General features: G+C 43.2%; 1 protein-coding gene across 6 annotated transcripts in view; it reads left to right on the top strand.

Moving 5' to 3' along the window:
• Nucleotides 1-20,963, top strand: part of STIM1 (stromal interaction molecule 1) — a 296,537-nt gene that overhangs the window by 205,395 nt on the left and 70,179 nt on the right. For all 6 annotated transcript variants that reach the window (XM_030199835.1, XM_030199832.1, XM_030199836.1 and 3 more), the window contains exons 8-10: nt 10,896-11,073; nt 11,797-11,964; nt 19,682-19,782. In XM_030199835.1, the coding sequence (XP_030055695.1) occupies nt 10,896-11,073; nt 11,797-11,964; nt 19,682-19,782 (447 nt within the window). The remainder of the gene's footprint in view (nt 1-10,895; nt 11,074-11,796; nt 11,965-19,681; nt 19,783-20,963) is intronic.

Consider the following 20,963-nt stretch of genomic DNA (forward strand, 5'->3'; position numbering starts at 1 on the left):
GAGGGAGTGACGGGTGCACTGTTCCCAAATTTCCATCTCTTAACCCTGTTCCTATTACTGTCATGGAATATGAGAGCAGATGAGTGCCATTCAAAGCTTTTACAGCATGGACCAGAACAACTGTTCATGCCAAAAAATGAACTTCTCCATCTGCTTCTCTCTCTCTCCCAGTAAAGAAGTTAACCTGCTACACGCAGACGACTGGAAACAGAAGAAGTGACTGGAGAGGGTTGGGAGTCCCTGATGGCACAGAGTTAGTGAGCTGTGCATGCCTCCTGAGCTATTATTATTATTATTACATTTGTACCCCGCGCTTTCCCACTCAAAGCAGGTTCAATGCGGCTTACATAGTAATAGGGATTACAGATAGTGACACTTGATAGAGAAAATATGTTAAGTTCAGCTGGAGAGGTGGTTGCAGGTTTCATTTTCCACACCATTCCCTTCCTCTTGCAGGCTTTAGCCAGCCCTTGCTTGTAGGGTGAGCAGGAGACCTCTGTTGTTAATGAGATGATGGGACCTAGTTCTGTGATGTGTTGTATGGAATTCATAATTGTTTTAGGTATATCCTGAGCTGAACAGAAGGCAAGTTATCTTATACCAACAATCTATATAAATAAAATCCCCCTCAGACATTCTGAATCCCCCTCAGACGTTCTGAAGCTCACCTCTCTCCAACTGTGGCTCCTGACCTAGGCTATTCGGACTCCCGCACTCAGCCACGCCCATCTGCGCCCTAGGCCACGCCCCATCTGGACATAAAAAGCACTCTCAACGTTCCATTGACCACTGACGTCAATGAAGCCAGTTCGTTTGTTCGAAGCTCTGTAGCAGCAGATGTGGGCCCCGCCCTCGCGTCAAACGTAATGACGTTGAGGGCGGAGCACATTCAAGGAGCCAATCAGTAGCTGAAAGCAGGAGAGAGGCCAGGTTCACAATCTCGCACAGGACGAAGAGGGAGGGCGGCAACACGGCGAGCAAATGGCTGCGGCGAGTGTCCAATGTGCAGGAGGCGGGTGAGGGCTCGGGGTCGAGGACCACTGGCGACTCGGAAGCGGGGGGGGGGGGGGGGGGAACAGCACTGGCTACCACTCCAGCGCAGCCGTCATCCCATTCACTGAAAACAAAAGAAGCAAACCTATGACATGCTTCAGGACGTTTAATACACAGGAGTGGAAGTGACCCAACCAAGTGTACGGTAAGCAAGGAAGCCCATTGGTTAATCTCTGTTTCAACTCCCCCACGCAGCCGTCATTGCTATACACTCACAAACAAGCAAACCTAGGAGCTGCTGCTTCTAATTGAGGACAAAAGGAGAGGGGACACAGACAGACCCTGCAACTGGGAGGGGGGACCCTGCAACTGGGAAAAAGGGACGGGGGAACCCCCCTGGAACTGGGAGGGAACTACAACTGGGAGACAGACGGGGGGGGGGGGGGGGGGGGAGAGACCCTGGCACATACTCTCATTCTCACACACACACTCGCACCCAGTCTCACTCTCCCTCTGTCACACACACACACACGCGCGCACATTCACTCTCTCTCACACACTCACTCTCTCAAACATACACACTCCGAGGAAAACTTTGCTAGCGCCCGTTTCATTTCTGTACGAAACGGGCCTTTTTTACTAGTGTATTTATATTAGCATGAGGATGCTTGTATCCTTTGTAGTCCAAGCTTTTCATGTTAAGTGACTGTGCAGCTTTGTAATTAAAGAAACACTGCCACTTAGCTTACTGGAAAGTTGGCAAAGATGCCGTTCTGCTAACTGGGTGTATAGTATTACCATGTATTATGGCCATCTCTCCGGAAATAGTATGTTTACTTATATTGGATCAGCAAAAGAACCATCCCGATGTGAGATCACAGGCGTCCCTCCTTGAGGTCTTTGCCATTCTGCTCTCAAGCCTTTATTAAAAGAAATAACTAACTTAGCTAGTCACATACCCAAGGATTAACACCAGCTGCACATACTGTAGCAGGACTTGATTATCCAACTCTTACTCTAGGTGACATCAGTTTCATGGAGCGTCCTCTTCTTTTGTGTTGGTGGAAGGGTAAACAACCGTTTCCTGTTTAACTGGCATCGTATTATATCTCTGTTATTTGAATGTTCTTCCATGTTGTCTGTTACGGTATCATTTCTATTATACTGACATTTATCATGTTTCTGTTTATTTGATTGTTCAACAGTGCTGTTAAGTGTGTGTATGTCTGATACTGTTTCATGTTAGTCCTATTACTAGGTTTCAATTCACTGTTTCCAAGTTTACCTCATTGATTTGTATTTATGCTTAAATTTGGTGATTTTACTGTTGTTATGCTGTTAACAAAATTGTAAGTCCTGCAGTACACCGCCTTGGATGAATCTCTTCATAAAGGCAATTAATAAATCCCAGTAAATAAACTGATTCATCGCGCATCTTGCTCCCTGAAAGACCCTCTAACAGGATACAATTCCACCAAACATCACACATGCTCTCTCTGATACTTAAGTGAAGTATACAGTGCAGTGCCCTGAACGTTTTGTAGAAAAAATATATATCCATGGGGGCAGACTACCAGAGGAAAATGCCCTCTTCTGAAAGACAAAACTCTGCAAATATTAAACTTCTCCTTACTGTTGGCTAAGGATGCAGCAGGGTTTAATCTCTTACACCATAGTCTCAACTTTGTAGGACAGTATTCACCAGTGCAAGGCCTGTGAGCCAATGGTGGCTCCTGTTGATGCTCCCAGCTGCCCTAAACATCACCCTGGTCCACCCTGAACAGGCCCTCAAACCCACCTCCTTCTTAATGCAGAAGCAGTGCCCAATTGCTTCTTCCTCCTGTTCCTCCCTTTTTCAAAATGGTGGCACCTGACTCCCTAGCAGTGCAATTCTGCCACATAAGGCAATGCTTTGAGCTCCTGCCTTTAGAGATGGGTTGGGGCAAAGGTGTTTGGTAGGGGAGCCATAGAGGGAGTAGGATATATGCTGGATCTGGTTGGGAAACCAGGGAGAAAGAATGGTGGGAGATGCTGGACCTTGTGGAGATGGGGAAAAGGAGATATTGTGGTGTAGGGGTGGGGGAGAACAAACACAGATTAATTGAGAATGGATGTCATTGGCACACATTAGTTGGTGTCATGGCCCCATGCGGGAAGATATTTTTCAACTCTCCTGCAGCCAGTTGGGGACCCAAAGCACAATGGAGAAGACCTCTGGCGTAGGATGTCAAGTGGGATGCATCCTCTAGGTGCCACCAGCCTTAAAAGACTCAGAAATCCAATTTTGCAGGCTCAGTCCTGCTGGAACCTCTGACTGATTTCCTTCAGAAAACTTATGCTCTTAACTTGAAATCCTAATTCCAGACCTTCCTTGGGTCTTTACTGTCTTCATTCCTCTTTACTGGTTAGTCCTAGCTATATCTTCTCCCCCTTCCCCTTCCTTTTGAAAGGCCTAGTCGGCCATGAAGAGAGGCAAGTTCTTGCTGCTTCTCATAAGCCTTTCAGGCTCTTCAACATTTTAACCAAAATGTTGTCAGCTTCCTCCTAGACCCAAACGGACAAAGCCTTTTGTAGTTCTGTCCAAAATACAGAAGAGAAACACCTACTCTTAAGGGAATGGCACTTAGTCCTGTTGTCTGTTATATCATTTTAGACATGGGACAAATTAGGAGCAAGGAGTCTAGACTTGTATCTGTAAAAATAGAGGAGCATTTAGGTGCCCTGATAAATATGAAAAATCTGTGTCTATATATTGGACACATACGTAAAGGGTCTGAATTAGCTCAAGTTGGAAATTGCTGAGCAGTTATGTCAATGAAGCTTTGTCAATTGACGTTATTGCTTACAAGTTGAAACTTGATGTGAAGTCAACATTTTTTTGTCAGTTTTTCTAAGAAAATCAGGACACATCCAGAAATGCAATAGGACCGAATGAGGAGCAGCTCAGTCTGTGGATAACAGATTCATTTGCAGCCTCTGACATTGAAACCAGCCAAGCGGATACATAGTAAATATTTGACTTGAGTCTGACTTGACTTTAAAATCATTTGAGTACTCACCTCACTCTATGAAGCTTCAGGCGAAATACAATAAAAGAAGTCTTACATTATATCAAAAATTTCTCTCTCCCCCGCCCCCCCCCCCCAACACGCTTAAAAGACCTGTGTCTTTCTCCAGCTCCTACTTACTTTAAAATCATTTAGGTGCAGGTTGTCCAGTGCTACATTATTCTTAGCTTTTAGAGGTTCTCAATCACTCTCCCTATTTGTGTGTGTTTTTTTGATATATTACTTAATCCTCAAAGAGTGGTTGTAAACAACGTGGCAATAATTCTCACACTGTGATGGAGGAAAAAGCCTCTGTTCCCCAATCCAGAAAATCTTGTGTTCTGATTACACGGGGTGAGATCTTCATCGGCTAAAAAAATCTCCTTTTTGAAAAATACAATTTAGATTTCTCAATGTATTGTATATTTGCTGTTTTTTCTTATGTAATTTTGATCACAAAGCATCAAGCACTTATCTTAGTATTCCAGTATTCGGCTTTTTCAAGGAGATAGACCTCGTGGTTATGCTGGTGTCTATAATTAGAAATGAACCACTGAAAACTGCCATCCTCCGGTCTTAACGTCTCTAATTCTTAACGTGTTTCAAAACACTAAACAATCCATGCGTCACCCCTTTACTTTTGTATCCAAACAAGCATTTTAAACAGACTTACTATTCTCCCAGCGTAACTTCTCTTCGCCATGCTCTGTAAGCTGTTTAAAAATGGCGCCTGCTTTTCTTGACGCTCATTAATGCACCTCTCATTCTATTGGTGGAAAAATTTAAAGAGCTTGCACTTGAAGAATGTTGCCCATTGAATTGTAGTGTTGAGTCCTCCAGGTTCTAAGGATTTTAGCCTGAAGATCCCCACCCCTGCTCTAATTGTAGGAGCCGGTTCGCTCTGTTTCCTCCTCTCATAACTGCTTTGATCTACTCAATTACAAAGCAGCGAAATTGTGCAAATTCGTGTTTGGTGATGTTACAGTGTGTTACTAAGGGGGACCCCGGTTGCTTTCACTTCAGGCAAGATTTGTGTTCCATTAGCCGAATGTGTAATTGCCTCATGGTTTTCCCTATGTACAACTTATAACAGGGACACTGCAACGCATAAATCACATGATCGGAATGACAGTTGGTATAGGAATTGATAAAATATCTCTTAGAATCCACCGGATTAGTGACTTCATTGCCTTCTCTGGTGATGATGCAAGTGCTGTAGCCACCACACTTGAGTGGCCCCTTGGTCCCTTGATCATGGTTTCTGATTTCAAACGTGCTGGACTCAATCTTTCTTTTACATTCATTCCTCTCGAGTAAGCTATGCGCAAGTCACTTTTTGAAAACAAAGGGTGGGATTGTAAATATATCCCAGTTTTTTCTAATGACATTACCCACCTCTTCCCCTCCCCTCGTAAATTTTAGAATAAATGTCTCAAAACTGTCGTTTTTGTCACAAGACTTGTTATCCAGCAGTAAATAATTCCGTTCACTATGTTTTGCTCTAGTGTATACTCTTTTCACAATTTTAGCAGGATAACCTCGATCTTCCAAATTACGTATGAGATTTTTTGCCTGCGCCTTGAAATCTTCTTTACTGGTGCAGTTCCTTCTGTATCGTAAAAATTGAGAATATGGAAGACTGTTCTTTAAGTGTTTAGGGTGGCAACTGTAATATTGCAACAGTGTATTTCTGTCTGTTTTTTTTTTTATGTCATTAGAAAAAACTGGGATATATTTACAATCCCACCCTTTGTTTGCAAAAAGTGACTTGCGTATAGCTTACTGGAGAGGAATGAATCTAAAAGAAAGATTGAGCCCAATCCCTTTGTTCACAGTGAAATTGAAGTGTGTATATTGGAAGGGGGAAGGCGGAATCCCCTCTGTGATCAGCAGGAGCTCCTTTAGAAACTGATTTACTAGGCTCTTTTCTCATTCTGTGAATAAAAGTTTAGTAAATCAGTCCCTTAAGCACGTCACTGCCAAAAAACAGAGGTTTCCCTTCCGGAAGCATATTGTCAGCAGACTATCAAAAAACTCCAAACTGCCCAAAATACTGACGCCAGATTCATATTTGGAAAAACTAAATATGAAAGTGCAAAACCCTTAAGAGACAAACTTCACTGGCTCCCACTTAAGGAACGAATTGCATTCAAGATCTGCACGATTGTACACAAAATCATTCACGCAGACGCCCCAATCTACATGCTAAACCTCGTGGACCTACCTCCCAGAAACGCCACAAGATCATCCCGCAAATTTCTCAACCTGCACTTCCCCAGCTGTAAAAGACTAAAATACAAGCTGATGCATGCCACTACCTTCTCTTACATGAGCACACAGTTATGGAATGCTTTACCCACAGACCTGAAAACAATCGACGAAACAACCATCTTTCGCAAATCTCTGAAGACATATTTCTTCAACAAAGCCTACAATGACAACCAATAGCCTCACTAATCCAGCTCACCAACTACTACTACTACTATTTAGCATTTCTATAGCGCTACAAGGCGTACGCAGCGCTGCACAAACATAGAAGAAAGACAGTCCCTGCTCAAAGAGCTATATAATAAAAGTGAGCCAAGTATAGGACAATCAAGCCATTGTGACATCACTGATGAGGTTGGCTCTTATTGGTGGCCTGAGGCATTATGACATCACAATATTAGCTCTGGTTACAAGAGACTACTACTACTACTATTTAGCATTTCTATAGCGCTACAAGGCTTACGCAGCGCTGCACAAACATAGAAGAAAGACAGTCCCTGCTCAAAGAGCTATGTAATAAAAGTGAGCCAAGTATAGGACAATCAAGCCATTGTGACATCACTGATGAGGTTGGCTCTTATTGGTGGCCTGAGGCATTATGACATCACAATATTAGCTCTGGTTACAAGAGACTACTACTACTACTATTTAGCATTTCTATAGCACTACAAGGCATACACAGCGCTGCACAAACATAGAAGAAAGACAGTCCCTGCTTAAAGAGCTTACAATCTAATAGACCCACTCAGTTATGAAAACCCACCTTCTATAATTACCCTAATCACTGCCTTCCTTCTTCTTTCTTCCCTTAACTTAATCTCTGCACAATACTAACTGTATCCGATATCCTGGAATGACAATGTTAATAATACTATGTAAGCCACATTGAGCCTGCAAATAGTTGGGAAAATGTGGGATACAAATGCAATAAATAATAAATAACATTACCCACCCGAGAAAGAGGTAATGGCCTCTGTTTCATAGTAACATAATAAATGATGGCAGATAAAGACCTGTACGGTCCATCCAGTCTGCCCAACAAGATAAACTCATAAGTACATAAGTAATGCCACACTGGGAAAAGACCAAGGGTCCATCGAGCCCAGCATCCTGTCCACGACAGCGGCCAATCCAGGCCAAGGGCACCTGGCAAGCTTCCCAAACGTACAAACATTCCATACATGTTATTTCTGGAATTGTGGATTTTTCCCAAGTCCATTTAGTAGCGGTTTATGGACTTGTCCTTTAGGAAACAGTCCAACCCCTTTTTAAACTCTGCTAAGCTAACCGCCTTCACCACTTTCTCCGGCAACAAATTCCAGAGTTTAATTATACGTTGGGTGAAGAAACATTTTCTCTGATTTGTTTTAAATTTACTACACTGTAGTTTCATCGCATGCCCCCGAGTCCTAGTATTTTTGGAAAGCGTGAACAGACGCTTCACATCCACCTGTTCCACTCCACTCATTTTACATGGTATTATTTGTTGCATTTGTATCCCACATTTTCCCACCTTTTTGTGGGTTCAAAATGGATTACAATACATCATGAATAATGAGAATACATGGGAAAGTATACATTTAGTAATAACAGAAGAATTTTGGGTAATATGATAATGATAGAACATGGGGTTATTTAACAATCAAACATAGTAACAGAAATGTGTTACTTTATATATATATACCAGAGTTTGATTTGTCCTTGCCTTTCTTAGGGCACAGACCGTAGAAGTCTGCCCAGTACTGTTTTTGTACTAAGCTCTGAAGCTAACATCAAAGCCCCTTAAAATTTACACTCCAGCCCATCCCTATCTATTCACTCATGATCAGGGCGTAGACCGTAGAAGTCTGCCCAGCTCCCATTTTGTTTCCCCAATTACCAGCGTTTCCACCTAATCTCCGCTGATTCCATGGAACCATTCCTTCTAAACAGGATTCCTTTGTGTTTATCCCATGCATGTTTGAATTCCACTACCGTTTTCATCTCCTCCACCTCCCGTGGGAGGGCATTCCACATATTTACCACCCTCTCCGTGAAAAAATACTTCCTGACATTAGTCCTAAGTCTGCCCCCCTTCAACCTCAATTCACGTCTTCTAGTTCTACATACCTGTAGCAGGTATTCTCCGAGGACAGCAGGCTGATTGTTCCCACATGTGGGTTGACGCCTGCGTCGGCCCGGGAATCGGCAACCCCGCAAGCAAAAAAAACTAAAAAAGCCCGCCAGAACCCTCTGGCGCACGAACTGTGGACAACTTCCTGCCCGTCACGCGAGCGCTCAGTTTAATCAAAAAGCAAATAATAAACAACTCTAAAGGGGAGGTGGGTGGGTTTGTGAGAACAATCAGCCTGTTGTCCTCGGAGAATACCTGCTACAGGTAAGTATCTTCGCTTTCTCTGAGGACAAGCAAGTGCTTGTTCTCACATGTGGGGTATCCCTAGCAACTAGGCTCACTCAAAACAATGAACATTGGTCAATTGGGCCTCGCAACGGCGAGGACATAACAGAGATTGACACGAAACCATAAACAACTAACTGAGTGCAGCCTGGAACAGAACAAAAATGGGTCTAGGGGGGTGGAGTTGGATTCTAAACACCAAACAGATTCTGCAGCACTGACAGTCATTATTGCACGGGTCCTTATCTCTCTCATATATCCCCCCTCCTCAGCCTTCACCCAGTCTCAGACTCTCTCTCTAACTGACTCCCCCTCCACAGCCTTCATGCAGTCATTCTCTCTTGTATAACCTTCAGCCTTGATGCAGTCTCTCTCTCATAACTCACCCCCCCCCCCCTCCAGCACTAATGCAAATGTATCACCTAAAGCTTATCGGTTAACCTTTTATATCTGCAAATACAGCTGACTAGCATGGCAACTTGGATAAGTCTGGGGTCTATAGTATTGATTCTTAGACCATGAAAGTGTGTCACTGTTAGATAATCAAGAGCCATCCCAGATGAACAACTTCCACATTATAAGCTTCTACCACAGTGACCTCTTGTGGCCGAGAGGATTCCAGCTTTCTCCTTTTTCAATAATGTCCCAACTCAGCTTTCCTTCTTATGGTTTGAGCAGAGTCAGTTCATCCACTGAACAGATATTACTTGCATGCATTACAGGCATCACACTGAACAGAATCCTCCTATATTGGTGATTTATTTTTTTTATTTTGAAGTTTCTTCCTTTTCGTTCACTAACAGAAAATACAACAGGTAGCTAACTCCACATAGTAACATAGTAGATGACGGCAGAAAAAGACCTGCACAGTCCATCCAGTCTGCCCAAGAAGATAAATTCATATGTGCTACTTTTTTATTTGTACTGTCCTCTTCAGGGCACAGACCGTATAAGTCTGGCCAGCCCTATCCCCGCCTCCCAACCACCAACCCCGCCTCCCAACCACCAGCTCTAGCACAGACCCTATAAGTCTGCCCAGCACTATCCCCGCCTCCCAACTACCAGTCCCGCCTCCCACCACCAGCTGTGGCACAGACCCTATAAGTCTGCCCAGCACTAGCCCCGCCTTCCAACCACCAGCTCTGGCACAGACCATATAAGTCTGCCCAGCACTATCCCCGCCTCCCAACCACCAACCCCGCCTCCCAACCACCAACTCTGGCACAGACCGTATAAGTCTGCCCAGCACTATCCCCGCCGCCCAACCACCAGCCCCGGCACAGACCGTATAAGTCTGGCCAGCCCTATCCCCGCCTCCCAACCACCAACCCCGCCTCCCACCACCAGCTCTGGCACAGACCGTATAAGTCTGCCCAGCACTATCCCTGCCACCCACCACCGGCTCTGGCACAGACCATATAAGTCTGCCCAGCACTAGTTCCACCTCCCAACCACCAGCCCCGGCACAGACCGTATAAGTCTGCCCAGCACTAGCCCCGCCTCCCAACCACCAGCTCTGCCACCCATTCTAGGCTAAGCTCCTGAGGATCCACCACTGAGAAAAATATTTTCAGAATAAAAGATGTCAGAAAATGTCAGTCCTCCAATTATTATGAGGCAGCAGTAAACATTCAACTTTCTTTATAAAATGATAAATTAACATCAAGGGTTCTTTTGCATTGCCTTGCCTGGAGTCTGAAAGGGGACAAGCCTTTATTTTAGCCATAGCTCACCGAAAACCCTTGATGCCTGGTTCTTCTCTCACTTTTTACTAGGTGTATCCTGTGTATAGTGCTGTAGTGCTGAGGTTCTCTGGTGCATGGAGTGGGGGAAAAGTGGCGTGTAGCAATGACAATAGATTTGCAGTATTGATGTTGAAGAACAAGGGTGGGCAGTGCAGCCTAGAAGTTGGAGTACTGCGCTATTAGACTACTTAATCCCCAGCCTTTCCCTCATCTTCACTGTTTGTTGTGTGACCTTCACCTTCCTGTGTTCAAACGTAGCTTGGAAGATTTTCATGACAGAGTAAGGTGTTACGCATGTTAACAAAATTATATAAATTCTAATAGTGTTATTAAGAAAGAAAATCCCTAAAATAGCACCATGTGTAAAAGAACTCCTTGCTCTGGATGTCTGACACTTCTGCATTTAAAAATTGCTCTTTCTCTTCCGCTCCTCATTCTGTTCAGACTTCAGAAGGCTCAAGAAGAGCATCGCACAGTGGAGGGGGAGAAGGTTCACCTTGAGAAGAAGCTGCAACGTGAGATCAGCCTAGCTAAACAGGAAGCACAACGTCTGCGGCAGCTTCGTGAAGGCACCGAAAACGAGTTGAGCCGACAGAAGTATGCTGAGGAGGAGCTGGAGCAGGTGAGACACTGCAAATGTGCCTTTCTGGAGCCGGTGCTTGTACAGATGAATACTCAGTTTATAGAAACCCTTTCACTCCGCAGGCCTAAATGTGACCCTAATAGACACCTAGATTTAGAAATCCCTCACACTCCTCAGACTTAAACCCAGATCTAACCCAAACCCCAATGGGCACCTGGATTTAGGAACCTCTCTAACTCTTCAGCTTTAAATGTAATTTTAATGGATACTAAGATTTTTTTTTTTTTGTTACATTTGTACCCCGCGTTTTCCCACTCATGGCAGGCTCAATGCGGCTTCCATATTGTATACAGGTACTTATTTGTACCTGGGGCAATGGAGGGTTAAGTGACTTGCCCAGAGTCACAAGGAGCTGCCTGTGCCTGAAGTGGGAATCGAACTCAGTTCCTTAGTTCCCCAGGACCAAAGTCCACCACCCTAACCACTAGGCCACTCCTCCACTTGGAAGACCATGCTACTTCACAGGCCTATCCCTAAGCTTAGAAGGCACCTACCAGCATAACGATTTGTTTGACCCCCCTTGCAGGACTAACTTAACCCTAACCAAAGTGAAGATTAATTACAGAATTCCAATTCACTCTGCAGGTCCATTCTGTCAGGGCTCATGTCTCTGCTAAAACTTTCCCTGTCAGAGCTATTACAGTTCCACTGAATCAGTATGTCTTGTGTCCGGTAACACTTCCTCTTTCACTGTTATTGCAGGTCCGCATGGCACTGAAGAATGCAGAGAAAGAACTAGAATCCCACAGTAACTGGTCTGCTCCTGAGGCCTTGCAGAAATGGTTGCAGCTAACCCATGAAGTAGAAGTTCAGTATTACAACGTTAAGAAGCAGAATGCTGAGAAACAGCTTTTGGTTGCCAAAGAAGGGGTACGACTGTGTGGCACTTCCTACTCCTTTCGTACTCTCATATCCACCCTCTGTGTTTGTCAGTTTTTTGCTCCCTGCTGCTAGAATTTTGCTGAAACTCCTTGCCAGAGAAAGTTGCAGAGGCCATAACTAAGTGGGAGATGAGGGTTATGAAGGACAACAGAAAATTGCTAACCTATAGCTGCTAGAACCTGGGAGGGTCTGATGTATTGAGCACTCGGCTCACAGTCTTTCTATACTTTGTCTGTGTAGCTCCTAATTGCCAAGTTCTTGGCTAGATGGGGCCTTGAACAGGTCCGGAATTGCATTTCTTCTGGTTATTATCTGATAAATAAATAAAATGATAAGTTTACTGAAACTGAACTAATTCACAGTACAAAGACCCTATTAATCGGGAAATTGTTTCCTTAAGCTGTCGTCATATTTTGCAGATACTGTTACTGCTAAAAAAGAGAAAAGGTTTTGTTTTAAAACTAGTTTAGCCGAAGTATGAGGTGTCAGCCTTCTAAAGCTTCTGTGATAAAATCCAGAGATTGATAATTTTGAACATGACCTGTTAGTAACCTGTTAGTAACCTGATGGCCAGTTCCAATACTATTTTCAAACAAAGAGTGGTGTCTACTACTACTACTATTTAGCATTTCTATAGCGCTACAAGGCGTACGCAGCGCTGCACAAACATAGAAGAAAGACAGTCCCTGCTCAAAGAGCTATGTAATAAAAGTGAGCCAAGTATAGGACAATCAAGCCATTGTGACATCACTGATGAGGTTGGCTCTTATTGGTGGACTGAGGCATTATGACATCACAACATTAGCTCTGGTTACTACTACATAAGTACATAAGTACATAAGTAGTGCCATACTGGGAAAGACCAAAGGTCCATCTAGCCCAGCATCCTGTCACCGACAGTGGCCAATCCAGGTCAAGGGCACCTGGCACGCTCCCCAAACGTAAAAACATTCCAGACAAGTTATACCTAAAAATGAGGAATTTTTCCAGTCCATTTAATAGCGGTCTATGGACTTGTCCTTTAGGAATCTATCTAACCCCTTTTTAAACTCCGTCAAGCTAACCGCCCGTACCACGTTCTCCGGCAATGAATTCCAGAGTCTAATTACACGTTGGGTGAAGAAAAATTTCTCCGATTCGTTTTAAATTTACCACACTGTAGCTTCAACTCATGCCCTCTAGTCCTAGTATTTTTGGATAGCGTGAACAGTCGCTTCACATCCACCCGATCCATTCCACTCATTATTTTATACACTTCTATCATATCTCCCCTCAGCCGTCTCTTCTCCAAGCTGAAAAGCCCTAGCCTTCTCAGCCTCTCTTCATAGGAAAGTCGTCCCATCCCCACTATCATTTTCGTCGCCCTTCGCTGTACCTTTTCCAATTCTACTATATCTTTTTTGAGATACGGAGACCAGTACTGAACACAATACTCCAGGTGCGGTCGCACCATGGAGCGATACAACGGCATTATAACATCCGCACACCTGGACTCCATACCCTTCTTAATAACACCCAACATTCTATTCGCTTTCCTAGCCGCAGCAGCACACTGAGCAGAAGGTTTCAGCGTATCATCGACGACGACACCCAGATCCCTTTCTTGATCCGTAACTCCTAACGCGGAACCTTGCAAGACGTAGCTATAATTCGGGTTCCTCTTACCCACATGCATCACTTTGCACTTGTCAACATTGAACTTCATCTGCCACTTGCACGCCCATTCTCCCAGTCTCGCAAGGTCCTCCTGTAATCGTTCACATTCCTCCTGCGACTTGACGACCCTGAATAATTTTGTGTCATCGGCGAATTTAATTACCTCACTAGTTATTCCCATCTCTAGGTCATTTATAAATACATTAAAAAGCAACGGACCCAGCACAGACCCCTGCGGGACCCCACTAACTACCCTCCTCCACTGAGAATACTGGCCACGCAATCCTACTCTCTGCTTCCTATCTTTCAACCAGTTCTTAATCCATAATAATACCCTACCTCCGATTCCATGACTCTGCAATTTCTTCAGGAGTCTTTCGTGCGGCACTTTGTCAAACGCCTTCTGAAAATCCAGATATACAATATCAACCGGCTCCCCATTGTCCACATGTTTGCTTACCCCCTCAAAAAAATGCATTAGATTGGTGAGGCAAGACTTCCCTTCACTAAATCCGTGCTGACTTTGTCTCATCAGTCCATGTTTTTGCATATGCTCTGCAATTTTATTCTTAACAATAGCCTCCACCATCTTGCCCGGCACCGACGTCAGACTCACCGGTCTATAATTTCCCGGATCTCCTCTGGAACCTTTCCCAAAAATCGGAGTAACATTGGCTACCCTCCAGTCCTCCGGTATTACATTCGATTTTAGGGACAGATTGCATATTTCTAACAGTAGCTCCGCAAGTTCATTTTTCAGCTCTATTAATACTCCGGGATGAATACCATCAGGTCCCGGTGATTTACTACTCTTCAGCCTGCTGAACTGACCCACCACCACCCACCACATACTACTATTTAGCATTTCTATAGCGCTACAAGGTGTACGCAGCGCTGCACAAACATAGAAGAAAGACAGTCCCTGCTCAAAGAGCTATGTAATAAAAGTGAGCCAAGTATAGGACAATCAAGCCATTGTGACATCACTGATGAGGTTGGCTCTTATTGGTGGCCTGAGGCATTATGACATCACAATATCACCTCTGATTACAAGAGACTACTACTACTACTATTTAGCATTTCTATAGCGCTACAAGGCGTACGCAGCGCTGCACAAACATAGAAGAAAGACAGTCCCTGCTCAAAGAGCTATATAATAAAAGTGAGCCAAGTATAGGACAATCAAGCCATTGTGACATCACTGATGAGGTTGGCTCTTATTGGTGGCCTGAGGCATTATGACATCACAATATCACCTCTGATTACAAGAGACTACTACTACTACTATTTAGCATTTCTATAGCGCTACAAGGCGTACGCAGCGCTGCACAAACATAGAAGAAAGACAGTCCCTGCTCAAAGAGCTATATAATAAAAGTGAGCCAAGTATAGGACAATCAAGCCATTGTGACATCACTGATGAGGTTGGCTCTTATTGGTGGCCTGAGGCATTATGACATCACAATATCACCTCTGATTACAAGAGACTACTACTACTACTATTTAGCATTTCTATAGCACTACAAGGCATACACAGCGCTGCACAAACATAGAAGAAAGACAGTCCCTGCTCAAAGAGCTTACAATCTAATAGACAAAAAATAAATAAAGTAAGCAAATCAAATCAATTAATGTGAACGGGAAGGAAGAGAGGAGGGTAGGTGGAGGCGAGTGGTTACAAGTGGTTATGAGTCAAAAGCAATGTTAAAGAGGTGGGCTTTCAGTCTAGATTTAAAGGTGGCCAAGGATGGGGCAAGACGTAGGGGCTCAGGAAGTTTATTCCAGGCGTAGGGTGCAGCGAAACAGAAGGCGCAAAGTCTGGAGTTGGCAGTAGTGGAGAAGGGAACAGATAAGAAGGATTTATCCATGGAGCGGAGTGCACGGGAAGGGATGTAGGGAAGGACGAGTGTGGAGAGATACTGGGGAGCAGCAGAGTGAGTACATTTATAGGTTAGTAGAAGAAGTTTGAACAGGATACGAAAACGGATAGGGAGCCAGTGAAGCGACTTGAGGAGAGGGGTAGTATGAGTAAAGCGACCCTGGCGGTCCTCGTGAATATAAGAGGGAATGGACAACATTAAGGGTTTCAACAAAGAATCTTTTGATGAATCAATAGAGTATCACAGAGGTTGTATCAGTCTTGTGAACTTTTTGTAATGTTAACGAACTGGGATGCTTTAATGTTTTACATTCCTAAAAGAATGTTCTGTCTTCATCAAAAGAAAACAGATTTTAATGCTGCATTTGTAATGCTTAAGCTCTTCAGTACAGAAAAGTTATAGATCAGACATCAATTTATAACAAGTTCAATCTTGTCTTGTAGTTGTCAAGTGGTTTCAGTTATGTAATTTTTTTCTGTCTTGAACAACTACAGTGTTGCCCTTTTCTGCCTTATTAATGACAAAAGATATATCTTTGCTCAGTGTTTTTATTTTTTGTCTTATTTGATCTGAAGGGAATATTTTCTTTTCCTAAAAGAGAAATATATTTCAAAGACCAAATTTTTAAAAGTAAGCATGGCCAGGTCCAGGGATTTAGACGAGACTTAAGATGATTTGCAACCACATCCAAAGCATTTTATCTGGGGCGATGGAGGGTTAAGTGACTTTGCCCAGAGTCACAAGGAGCTGCAGCAGGAATCGATCCCAGTTTCCCAGGACCGAAGTCCGCTGCACTAACCACTAGGCTACACCTCCACTGCAATTGAATCACATACTTCATGTGTAAAGTCAATATGAAATGTTCAAAATCCACTCTAAATTGAAACAAATACATCCGCCGTTAAAACAGATTCTTCTGTAGTGGTTAAAGGTCAGCTGCATAAATTCACAGCCACTGCTCTGATTCTCTTGTGACTAAGTAAATGGACGAGAGCGCTGTTGTATTGTAGGAATCTCGGATCACTGACACCAGATTTTTCTCTTTTTCTTCTGCCAAAAAATAATTCCCTGAAGAAATAATCCCATGTTCACTAGATGAACTATCTCATGAGGAATCAAAGTTTGCTTTTTTGTGTTTAATTTGCTGCTGTCAGTTCAGTTCCATCTAGGGATAAATATACCCTTTATAGTAATCACTCATATCTCAAAAACATGTTTTCACGTTATGTTTTTGGTAATTTTCTCATCATTCAGGATATCAATAACAGATTCTGCTTTCATGACCCGCAATCACTATGCTCTTCCCATTTCTAAAAACCTTTATCCCCTCAGGTACATCCCCGGGCACTATTGTATCCCAAATCACCACCTCTGCTCCAGGAGAGAGCCTTCCACTCCCCTGTGGTATATCTGAGGTAGAAATCTGTAGGACATCCTCCCCAGCTCCATGAACTACTTTTCAATCAGTTCTTCCTCATCAGATGTTAGGCTATTAAGATGCTAATGATTTAGAAGTACTGTTTGCCCACAACATGGGAATAAAACAAATTCTTCTTCAGTGTTTGTCACGCCCCCCCCCCCCCCCATATTGTTTTTACACCACTATGTGATGCATAAGCTGGGGGTCTTTGTAGGACTGCTTGATGAATGATAATGGGAAGAAGTGCGGAGCAATACCATAGATAATGGTGGTATTCATCTGTTTTATTTTCTCTATCGTTAACATCAGATCTAAAGCCTATTACTGAAAATTGAATTCCAACATTCTGTGAAAATGCACACACACTCTTTAATTACTCCTTCCTGCCTAATTAAGTAGGAAGCAATAGGTACATAAGCATCACAGATCAATGTCTTCACCTTCTTACCTCAACTTACATCTTCCCAATTGCAAAGGAATTAAATATAAAACCTCCCGTGCGTCCAGCTTCTCCTTCTTAGGCAGCCAGCTTTGGAACGCTTTACCAAGATCCATCCGAGCTATGAATGACTATCTACCCTTCAGAAAAATGTTGAAAACCTCTCTCTTCAAGCAAGCTTACCCAACCCTATAAGCCCACCCACATGACTCCTGTTCTGATGACGATTATATCTTAGACCATATCTCCCAATTGTCCTTCATGCTTATCCCCTAGTCCTTCTTTACCTTCTTCCCTACACCATACCCCCCCCCCAATTCCTGTTTCTTTTACTTATACTTTCTTTGTTGCACCTCCGTATTCAATTCATATATTCTTAAGGCCTTTACTATAGTCTGTAATATTTCTCCTTACAAGAACTTTGTAATTCTATTTACTATGTAAGCCGCATTGAACCTGCTGTGTGTGGGAAAGTGCGGGGTACAAATGTAATAAATAAATCACCATACTGTGTCAGACCAAAGGTCCATCAAGGCCAGTATCCTGTTTCCAGTGGTGGCCAATCCAGGTCGCAGGTTTCATTCTGCTTGTCCAACTCCACCTTAATATGGTTTATGGAATTTTCCTCCAGGAACTTTCCAAACCTCTTTTAAACCCAGTTAACACTAACAGCTTTAGCAACATACTTGAGCGATGAATTCCAGAGCTTAATTTTGTGTTGAGTGAACAAATATTTGCTCTGTTTTAAATGCAGTACTTAGTATTTTAAATGTTTGTTTTTTAATCTTTGTATTTTTTGAACGAGTAAGAAACCAATTCATGTTTACCATTCCATTTCAATTATGATTCGATAGGCTTCTATTATATCTCTCCTCAGATGTCACTTCTCCAAGCTGAAGAGACCTAACCTCTTTAGCCTTTCCTCATGCTGGAATCATTCTATCCTCTTTGGTCACCCTTCTTTGTATCCTTTTTGAAATGTGGTGACCAGAATTGCACACAATATTTAAGGTATAGTAGTACTATGGAGTAATACAGAGACATTGTGATAGTCTTGTATTCTCCATTCCTTGCCTAATAATTACTAACACTCTGCTTTTGTGACAGCCATTGTACATGGTGTTGTCAGTGATGACACCTAGATCCTTTTCTGGGCGTTGACTCCTAATGTGGAACCTTGCATCACATATCTGTAGTTTGGGTTCCTGCGGGAGGGCATTCCACGTATCTACCACCCTTTCCGTGAAAAAATACTTCCTGACATTACTTCTGAGTCTGCCCCCCCTTCAACCTCAATTCATGTCCTCTAGGTCTACTGCCTTCCCATCTCTGAAAAAGGTTCATTTGCGGATTAATACCTTTGAAATATTTGAATGTCTGTATCATGTCACCCCTGTTTCTCCTTTCCTCCAAGGTATACATGTTCAGGTTGGAAAATCTCTCCTTGTACGGTTTGCAACACAAATCCCATACCATTATTGTAGCTTTTCTTTGCACCGCTTCCAGTCTTTTTATGGCAAGATAAGGCCTCCAAAACTGAACACAATACTCCAAGTGGGGCCTCACCAACGACTTGTAGAGGGGCATCAACACCTCCTTTCTTCTGCTGGTTATTCCTTTCTCTATGCAGCCTAGCGTCCTTCTGGCCATGGCCTTCGCCTTGTCACATTGTTTCTTCTGTTTGCTTTCTTAGCTGCCACCACCGCACACTGAGCAGAGCGTTTCGACATATCAACGATGACACCTAGATCTCTTTCCTGGTTGGTGACTCCTAACGTGGAACCTTGCATCACGTAATTATAGTTCGGGTTCCTCTTTCCCACATGCATCACTTTGCACTTGCTCAGATTAAACGTCATGTGCCATTTGGATACCCAGTCTCATAAGGTCCTCTTGCAATTTTTCACAATCTTCTTGCGATTTAACAACTTTGAATAACTTTGTGTCATCAGCAAATTTAATTACCTCACTAGTTACTCCCATCTGCTTTTAGTTAAGCTTGTTCCTCACAAACAGCCTTCCAAAAATCATTTGAGATCTACTTCACTTCCACTCCTATTTGTGCCCACTTTCTGCGATTCTACTCCCAGCCCTTCCTCTGTGAACATCAAACAAAATGTGCGTTAACGTATCTGAGAGGAAGACGTGCAAAAGTGTCATTGTGAGAAGTGAAGGGGAGAAAGCAGAATTGCTTAACAAATGTTTTTGTTCCATGTTGATGAGGAAGGGCTCACAGAAAGCAAATACAAAAGGGAATGGGATCCATTCCTCCCATGTGTTTATACGTTTTATTTTCTTTACGTTCTCCAGGCTGAAAAAATAAAGAAGAAGAGAAACACCTTGTTTGGAACCTTTCATGTGGCTCATAGCTCCTCCCTGGACGACGTGGATCATAAAATCCTAGCAGCAAAGTGAGTCCTGTGTAACCTCGGCCTCTCGCCTAGGCTAGATGCAGATTGTAGAGGAATGATGGTCTTTCTGTCAGTCACCTGTAAGCCCCTAAAGGTCACTCATAGAAGCTGAGAGGTAGACAGTGAGTTATCTTTCACGCTGTAAAATATACGTTCTCAGCTCACAGAGGGAATATTTGTTATGTAAAAGGTTTGATTTATAAATGTAGGTTTTATAGTTTTCATATCTATTAACTCATCTGCTGTGGCTTTATGCTGTGTGTTTGATGTGAGGTGGCCTAATTTCCATTGTACAAGCTCTTAACTTAGAACAAGTTTCTGTATAGAAACATCGTAGAAGCACCATAACTACTACAAAGTGGAGAAAAAAAGACCTCAGAGGCACCCCGAGCTCACAAACCATGTGAAGAGCTTTACTGCCATCACATGTCTAGAAAAAAACTCCACTGAAATATTTAAGTCAAACAAAGTGTCAAACTGCCAGCTTGTAACAGGAATCATACTCACAAAAAAAAGCTATGGAAGTGCAATAGAAATCAAAAGAGCAAAAAGCTTACCTTCCCAAGCTTCACCAGTCAAATGCAATAGTTCCCGACAGGGCAACCCTGTTTCGCATAGTTGCTTCATGGGAAATAATCCTGTTGTATGACCACAAACAATATGCCATGTTCTTGTACTTATGGTGCTTCTGCATGGAAACTTGTTCTAAGTTAAGAGTTTCTATTAGATGAATTTCCTGCTCGTGTGTCTTAACTTGGTGATGCTTCTACTGGCTTGATTCCATCAGTTTGGGTGTATAATACCTAGCATTATATTTCTATTTCAGTCTCTGACGTTGCAACTATAAAGTGTTATCTTTCTTGTTTTCTATAGAGATCAAAGGGTTTGTACTGCAGACAGAATGTCAGCTCGGTCAGTGGCGTAGCCACAGGTGGGCTTGGGTGGGCCAGGGCCCACCCATTTATGGCTCAGGCCCACCCAACAGTAGCACTTGTTTAGTGGTAACTGGTGGGAATCCCAAGCTCCGCCAGCTGAAGATTTCCCCCTGATGGTAACGAAAACACTACTCTCCACAACACCGGCACCTGCTCATTCTCAGTTTTCAGTGCATTCCTGCTGCCAAGATAGAAAGAAGCGTTTTCCCACCAGCTGAGATTTTTTTTGGGGGGGTGGGAGAACAC

Source organism: Microcaecilia unicolor, chromosome 4 (genome assembly GCF_901765095.1).
Source record: "Microcaecilia unicolor chromosome 4, aMicUni1.1, whole genome shotgun sequence".
NCBI classification, from domain to species: Eukaryota; Metazoa; Chordata; class Amphibia; order Gymnophiona; family Siphonopidae; genus Microcaecilia; species Microcaecilia unicolor.